This window comes from Glycine max, chromosome 12 (genome assembly GCF_000004515.6).
Source record: "Glycine max cultivar Williams 82 chromosome 12, Glycine_max_v4.0, whole genome shotgun sequence".
Classification (NCBI taxonomy): domain Eukaryota; kingdom Viridiplantae; phylum Streptophyta; class Magnoliopsida; order Fabales; family Fabaceae; genus Glycine; species Glycine max.
Window position 1 is genome coordinate 19,782,482 of NC_038248.2, and position 8,595 is coordinate 19,791,076.

Consider the following 8,595-nt stretch of genomic DNA (forward strand, 5'->3'; position numbering starts at 1 on the left):
TGGCTAAAATATGGAGAGAAAGTTTTCAATACATCATTTAACCATTGGTCTACCAATCTTTTTTTTTTTTGCACAGCAAAAATCTGATATTATTAATAGTTGATCAGTACTAGGTGTACTGAAATATATCAAAATATACAAAGGCAGAAATCTGCCAGCCCCAACTACATAAGATATAACCACAATAGGTGGATACCCATACAACCAAAGAATACCCCTAGGACATTTCCTCCTTTAAGCAAGTAGACCATTGATTAAAATGTGTATGGAAATCTTTCTCCATGCAGTTGATCCAAGACCAAGTGTGAAACAAAGCTTCGTCCATGACTTTTTCGGTGCTGAAATTCTGGTTGTTAAACACCAAGGCATTTCTATGCTTCCAAATAGTCATGGATAAAGCTATACAGAAAGCTTTCCATCGGTTGTCTACATTGCTTTTTCCACTCCATTGAGAGAATTTCACAAAATGGCATTTGGGTTCAATAGGGAAAGGAACCATCCTATTGGCCCATCTCAAACTCTCCCACCAAAGATGTCTAGTTTTCCTACAAGAATACATAATATGGCCAGTAGTTTCCTCATCCTGATCACAAAGAGGACAGTTGTAAGAGGGCAGCTCCACATGTCTCCTCCTTAGATTATCCCTAGTAGGTAGTCTGTTCTTGAAGATTCTCCAAGAGAAAGCACTTGCTATTGGGGGAATTTTCAGTCTCCAAATGATCTTGTAGTTGCTGTCTTCAGAAATAGAATTGCCCTCAGCCTTGAGGAGATTGTAGGCTGACTTTGTGGAGTAATAACCAGCAGGATCAGCCCCCCAGCTGAGAAAATCCCGACTTGAAGGTTGGATCTGAACACCCTCAATGTCAGCCATGAATGCTACCATGGTATCAATTTCGTGGTCAAAGAAATGTCTCCTCCATTGTACCTTCCACTCCCATCTACTACCAATTAAGAGGCCCATTGAGTTGATAGTATGATTCTGCTGAGTGCTCACTTGATATAGGGTTGGGTACTTATCTTGGAGACTTAAATCATCCTCCCTCCACTTGTCTTTCCAGAACTTGATTCTGGTCCCATCACCTACCTTCCACTTCAAATTATTGAAGATGCAATTTCCATGATGCTATTGGAAAACATATCTTAAATCCTTCCACCAAGGAGAAGAGTCAGCTCTGTTTCTGCCATAGCACAATGCATTCCACCCTCCATATTTGGACATTAATATTCTGGCCCAAAACTGATCCTGGCTATTTGCCAAGTCCCAACCCCATTTACCAAGCAAGGCCTTATTAAACTTGGACAAGTCTTTAATCCCAAGCCACCCTTTGTTCTTGGGAAGGTAGATAGTATCCCAATTTACCCAAGCAATCTTGGTCACCTTAGATCCTCCTCCCCGAAGAAAGTTTCTCTGAATTGAGACTAGCTTATGAACCACATTTTTAGGAACTCTAAAGAAGGACAACAGATAGATGGGAAGCGTTGTTAATACAGAATTAATGAGTGTTATCCTTCCTCCCATGGACAGACTTTTCTGCTTCCATTTACTAAGTTTGAGTTCAAACTTGCTAATGATAGGCTGCCACACATTCCAGCTTTTAGATGTTGTCCCCACTGGGATTCCAAGGAAGGAAAAGGGGATATCCAACTGACCACAGTAGAGAAAAAGGGCTGCCTCCCTACACCAAACCTCTGATTTTCCCATGCACCCAAATTGGCTTTTGGCATAATTAATCTTGAGACCGGAATCCATCTCAAAGATTCGGAGGATAGATTTCAGGACTCTAATATTATCCATAGTTGCAGTTCCAAAAAACAGCGTATCATCTGCATATTGCAGAATATTAATCTCGTCCTTTTGTCTCCCCACTTGGTAACTGTGGAACAAATTTTTAGAGATTGTTGTCCTCATCAACCCGGTAAGTCCTTCAGTTACTATGTTAAAAAGAAATGGGGCAAAGGGATCACCCTGCCTTAATCCTCTCTATGGCACAAACTCCGAAGTGGGGCTGCCATTAATTAGAATTGATATGGTTGCACTAGACAAACATCCATATATCCATTGTCTCCATTTTTCATAGAAACCCATCCTCATCATCATGTAGTTTAAAAAGCCCCAAGAGACCGAATCATATGCTTTTTCAAAATCCACTTTGAAGATCATGCAAGGATTTTTTTTATACTTGGCTTCAACAATAACCTCATTAGCAATCATCACCCCATGAAGAATATGGCTCCCTTTAAGAAAAGTTGTTTGCCTTTCATCTATTAGGTGAGGTAATACACGAGCCAGCCTAGTAGCCAGGATTTTGGACACTATTTTATAGACACATCCTATAAGAGAGATGGGTCTATAATCACGAAGAGTCTGAGGGTTAGTGGTCTTGGGTATGAGGGCTATGAAAGAGGCATTGCTTCCTTTAGGGAATTTGCCATTGATATAAAACTCATCCAGGAACCTAGTAAAATCAGGTTTTAAAGTCTCTCAAAACTGCTTTATAAAATTGAAATTAAAGCCATCAGGACCAGGGCTTTTATCTCCTCCACAAGCCCACACTGCTGCTTTAATTTCCTCTTCAAAGAATCTAGCAGTAAGGCATTCCTTGTGATGGCCTTTGGTTAAATTTATGATTATATGTATTGGGGTCCTTGTGCTGGGTTATTGTTGGGTTTGATCTGCTTTTTGGAAGGTGGCACTTTTGTGTCTTGTATCTTTTATTTTCAGTACCTCTGGTACTGTTCTGTTTAATATTAATATACATATTTTTGCCTTCCAAAAAAAAAAAGGATAATCCAGTTGTCTGCAATGCAGGATATTAGCTGCTTCCAGAGCCCAATTGACTCCACCACCTATAATCCCAAACTGACTTTTGGCAAAAATTAATCTTTAGACCAGAAGCTAATTCAAATCCTCTTAGTAAAGCCTTTAGAAGTAGAACACATTTTAACATATCAAACTTTTTAAAAGTAGAACACATTCTCGAACTTAAATGAAATCAAAAGGTTAAAAAGGAAAGACCAATAGAAAACATAATATAAATGGAAGCATGAGCTATATAAGCAAGCTGGAAAAAAAACCTGGACAAGGAAGCATTTCAAACTTTACAGTGACTGGGTAATTAGGTTAATGGGTGGACAGGCAGGTTGCAATTTTACTCATTCTGTTGCTATCGATGTGGTGGTATTAAGATGAGCACTGTTATTGTCTATAATTGAAATATAGTATAATTGTTTTTTTTTCTTCTTAAAATTTGAACCGGCACTATCATTCTTTGAATGCCATCATCTACCTTTAATGATTCACATCTAAATTGGTCCCTATTTCCCTATTTAATTAAATTAATTAGTTAGACTCGATAGAAGTATGATATGTATTCTTAAAAAATTGTCCATGAGTTGTTTGATAGAATGACTAAGAATGAATTGAAATTTTCTTGCAAAAAAACAGTAAAATCTGAAGGACAAATAGTTAACAAAGTTGTTCATTAGCTGCAAATATATTTCCCTCCTCAAGTGCAAGCTTCTTGCGTAGCCGTTGTTGGTGCTCAGAAAATCCCAATTACAAATCCCTCTTATTACTAGTTATTTTGAATTCTTTAGTTCCTGAATGTACAACCTTCAAATTGTTGCTCGTTCCCCTCTTTCTTTTTTGCAAAAAAGAAAATCAATATCAAAGAAAACATGGATGAAGTCCTAAGCATGCCATGTACATGTGTATTTTTTAAGATATAGTATTTATATTCCATCAAACATACATTGACTGTTGATTACATGTAATAGACTTTTTATAACATGGTTGCCCCAAATCACAATTAAAAAGCACAACTACCAATCTTTCAGAGTCCTTTGGTTAATTTGTCTTGTCTCCTTATATGGTGGGGTTTTGTTTAATAATATTATACTTTTGCCTTCCAAAAAAAACTTATGACTGATCCTCGATCTTTTAATTAATCCTATTTTGTATGTTATTGTATAAAAGATCATGGGTTCTCCACCTGCCTCCACTCCTCCTCCTCCTTCTCCTCCTCCTCCTCCTCCTACTTCGGACGCATCGGCTTCGACGTCTGCCGTGAAGCGGACACGCAAAGCCTCACGTCTACGATCGTTGTCCACTAGACCACCTGGTGTTGAGAGATCAGTGGTGCATGTTGATCCTGCTACCGGGAAGGCTGACGGTCCCCACAGGAAGAAATTAAGAACATATTTGGGGATTGTGGCATGTGATAAGGTGGACATCACCTACGAGAACTGGAAGGAGGTCCCTACTGCTCAGAAGGACTTGATTTGGGAGGATATTCAGGTATTTCTCTTTTCTTATTTGCTTTTGTGTAATTAATAGCCAAAAAATACATTATTGTAACAAATAAACTTTGTTTGATGTTGTCAGGCAGAATTTGATATCCCAGAGGCTTCTGACAGTAGGACGAAAAGGAAGTTACTACAGACCGTGGGGGAGAGATGGAGGCAGTTTAAATCAGACCTCACGAGGAAATGGGCCCTTGCAGCCGATCAGGACGGTGTCAAGGACACTGTTTGTGACAAATACGGCATCAGGAAGGAAAAGTGGGCCCAGTTTTGCCAGACTCACAGAGACCCTTCTTGGGAGGTATGTTCCTTGCCATTTAAGTTGTTTTCCATATTAAACATGATGTTGTTATACTTCATTCTACCCATTTCAAACATTATTGTTTAATTTTTTCAAGATGTGCGCATCAAGGCATAGGCCATCCAGAAGTAGAATACTGCCCCCCACGTTTTGTCTCGTGGGGGTTATGATTATTTGGAGCAGAAGCTCCTGGCTGAGAAGACAAAGAAGAAGCTGCAGGAAGCTGCACAGTCAGGAAGCGTTGATGGCGTCATCGACCCTCCATCCCCGGTCAGACGCCACGTGAAGTGGAAGATGGCCCGCACGAAGAAGATAGGGGAGATGACGAATAAGGCCACAAAGGAAATCGCTGAGAAGATTGTAAGTCATTTTCAACTAACCATTACAATTATGTTTGAATATTTTGAGAATGCCATGTACCACTGTGTGTTTTCTGTGCATGATTCGTTTGAGGAGCAGGCCACACAAGGATCATTCGTCCCCCATGGACGTCAAGATGTTCTGGCCGCTGCTATTGGACATCCAGAGCACCCTGGACGTGTCCATGCTGCTGGAGCCGGTGTCACCATCAAGCAATACTTTGGATCGGCTCCATGGACGTCCCACAGCGCTTCCTCCCTACCTCCTGACGAATTACAGCAGCTAACCCAGCAGATCAGGGACCAGCTAGAGGAGTCCATCACAGAGAAAGTGACGAGGCAGGTCATGGCATCCTTCAGCTAGCTTCAGTCGCCGATGCAATCTTAGGGACTTGCAGTGCCTCCTAAGCCTCTGGTTGGTCCTGGTCCCTCTGGTCCTCGAGTGAGCACAAAGGGGAGTTGTGTTGATCCCTCAGGAAACGATCCTGAGACGGGTGACTCTGACAGGTGCGGCTTGTACATAGAAGCAGATCCTGTCCGCCTGGTTGCCATGGGGAGAGTTTATGAGGGATCCACTCTTGTTCATAACACTCCTTTGTTGTCTGGCCAGGTAAAGGTGAGTGTGGAGGAGGTTACAGATGCAGATGCTCCAGTTCCTGTACCCACTGATGAGGTTTTCTTAGTGGCGCAGGCACTTCACACCTTCCTTGCTTGGCCGACACATCTGGTCAAGTCTTTATCACAGCAGGTACTTATTGTCCTTACTATATGTTTCTTCTTTTTAAATTAATTCATTAAGCGTGCCTCAAATTTGGCAATTTAACTTTGTTTCATGAACAGGTAGCTGTGTCTCTGTCAAAACCACCTCCGAAGCCCGATCCGGAGGTCGATGATCCGCTTTATCTAATGACATTGACCATCCCAGAGCTTTTCTTGAGGCCTTATCAGGTTAGATGGGATGCCACCGTGTTCGGGGTCGTTAATCCAGATTTCCCCTTGTACATAAAGCACGAAGACCTCTCCAAAATCGCACACGATGGTCAATGTCTCAACATATCAGTGTTACAGTTGTGGATTCTGTAAGTCTTTATATAAAAGGCTTTTAATTACCTAAGTTATGGCTTTCAATTCATAAATATTTAACTTTGACTTAACATAAACAGGCATCTCACTGAAACATGTATGCGAGCGGGGAATTCTGATATCTATGGATTCCTTGAGCCACAGTCCATTCAGAGGTCTAGGCAATCGCAGTTTGAATCTGAAAGTTACATAAAGAGTTGGATGCAGAGTTCACAACGCGTTTTGTATCTTGGAGCCTACCTAAATGGGTAAGTCACAAAATAACAAAATTTAATTAATGTTTACTAATGTACTAACCCATTTTAGGTTCCACTGCAGCGGGAACTGGCAGATGGTGGTCATCCTGCCCAAGGAACACTTAGTTGTCTGGTTTTGTTCATTGCATAACAGGCCAGACAACAACCTTAAGGGGATTATTAATAGGTTAGTGTTCTTTTCAATACATTTGCATTGTAATACCTCAATGTACAACACCAGTTTTTAATTGTTACTCATATGGAACAGTGCTATCAAGGGTCTTGATGATGCTCCACAACCTAAATCAAAGGCTTCTGCTAGGTGGATTGTCGTCATGGAGTAATTACATGACCCGTAAGGTTCTGTAACCTTACGAAAAGAAAACAAGTATTGTTACGAAATTTGTAAAGTTTCGTAACGTTACGGAAAAAGAATCACAAAAAAAGGCAAAGAGGGGGTGTATTTAGTAAAAAAAAAGGTGCAAATAGCAACCAGGCACACTTGGGCCTTCCAGATTATTCCTCCAGAAGGCGGTTGCTTCTGGAGGAAGCAACCTGCCTCGCCTGGGCGAGCTGGGTGGCAAGCTCCTCCCCTATTTTCCTATAAATAGAGGGAGGAGTGAAGAAGGAAGGGGTTCAGCCTTCTTGGCATTTCGTAATCACTTGAAATTGGTGAGGAAAATTGTTTCCGTGAAGAAAATCCAAGCCGAGGCGCTTTCGTAATGTTTCTCTAACATTTTCGTGGGTGATTTCGCGAAGATTTTCAACCGTTCTTCATCGTTCGTCGTTCTTCGGTCTTCAACCGGTAAGTTCCCGAAATCGAACTTTTCAATTCATTCTATGTACCCTTGGTGGTCCCCACTTGTTTCGCGAGCTTTTATTTTCATTTCATTTACTTTCCGTACCCCCTTTTGACGTCCTTCAGTCATTTACTGAAGTCATTTTCTCGCCTAATCAAAAAATAAAATAAATTTCCACCGATCATTTGATTTGTAATAACCTCTAATTTCTATTAAAATGAAATCCGATCGTTCGGTCATGCAGTAACCACGTTGGAAACCAAAAAGAGGTAAAAATAATAATATAATAATAATAAAATATCTCTTAGAAAAAATAAGCCAAAAAAAAAATCAATCTGACGTTTCTCTTTGGGATTTCTTTTTCTTAATTGAATTGACTAATAACTAAAGTGACACTAAGGCTAAAATCAACTCGCAAAGTCAAGCTCGTCCGCAAAAAATCACTAAAAGGAATTTTAAGGTTCGATACCTCAGCTTTTATCACCAAGTAAAAATGGGTCATTTTAAGGTCCAACGCCTTAAAAGGACCTTCTTCCAAGTAAAAAGAATCGCTTGATTCGCCCTTTAGAAAGAGCTATGTAGGTCTGATTTCCTCTTCGATGGAGAGTATGTAAGAGCAAAAGCCCCGCTTTTGTCGACCTCAAAAATAAAAAAGAAATAAAATTTTAGGTACACAATTTCACACAATTCTAATTTAAGGCTGTTGTCCTTTGGGACAAATGTGAGAGGTGTTAATACCTTCCTCAAATGTAAATACAACTCCCGAATCTGGAATATTCTTCATGACCGTTTTCCTTCGGTTTTTCCGACGTTTTCCACAACTAAATGTTGGTGGCGACTCCGCGCATTTTCCTCCATTGGAAGACGCACCCTTGAGCCTCACCCTGCTCGCCCGCAAAAGGGTAGGTTGCGACAGTTGGCGACTCCACTGGGGACTGTTTTTGTGAGTTAGGCCTATTTTAGGAAATTGTGGAATTGTGAAACTTTGTGTGTACATTTTTTGAATTTGGTAAATATAATAAATGTTGTCTTTTCCACATATAATAAATGTGTCGCATTTAAAACCAAGTTCGATGGTAGTACGAGCCTTTGACGGTAGTCGGCGGGAGGTGATGGGGGAAATCAACATCCCCATTCAGATAGGCCCCCACACTTGCAATGTGGTTTTTCAAGTGATGGACATAAATCCCGCCTACAACTGCCTTTTGGGGAGACCCTGGATTCACGCGCTAGGAGTGGTCCCTTCGACGCTTCACCAGAAATTGAAATTCACGGTCGGTGGACTCTTGGTGATAGTGTCAGGCGAAGAAGATATGTTGGTGAGCTGCCCCTCCTCCGCGCCTTATGTGGAAGCAGCGGAGGAATCATTAGAAACAACTTTCCAATCCTTCGAGGTGGTGAGTTGTGCCTCTGTGGAAACGAGTCCGTTGCTGCCTTGTCTCTCTAATGCAACCCTAATGGTGGCACGGGTGATGCTCAGGCACGGTTATGAGCCCGGAATGGGTCTGGGCAAG

The 8,595-nt window shown here is 41.1% G+C and overlaps 1 protein-coding gene across 1 annotated transcript; it reads right to left on the reverse strand.

Moving 5' to 3' along the window:
• Positions 1-217: 217 nt before the first annotated feature.
• LOC102660447 (uncharacterized) lies at positions 218-883 on the reverse strand. Its single transcript, XM_006593120.1, has one exon. The coding sequence runs from the start codon at positions 881-883 to the stop codon at positions 218-220; it is 666 nt and encodes a 221-aa protein (XP_006593183.1).
• Positions 884-8,595: the final 7,712 nt, after the last annotated feature.

Bases quoted from the DNA above. Each gene is read 5' to 3' on its own strand.
- LOC102660447 (XM_006593120.1), bottom strand. From the start codon at position 883: ATGGTAGCATTCATGGCTGACATTGAGGGTGTTCAGATCCAACCTTCA.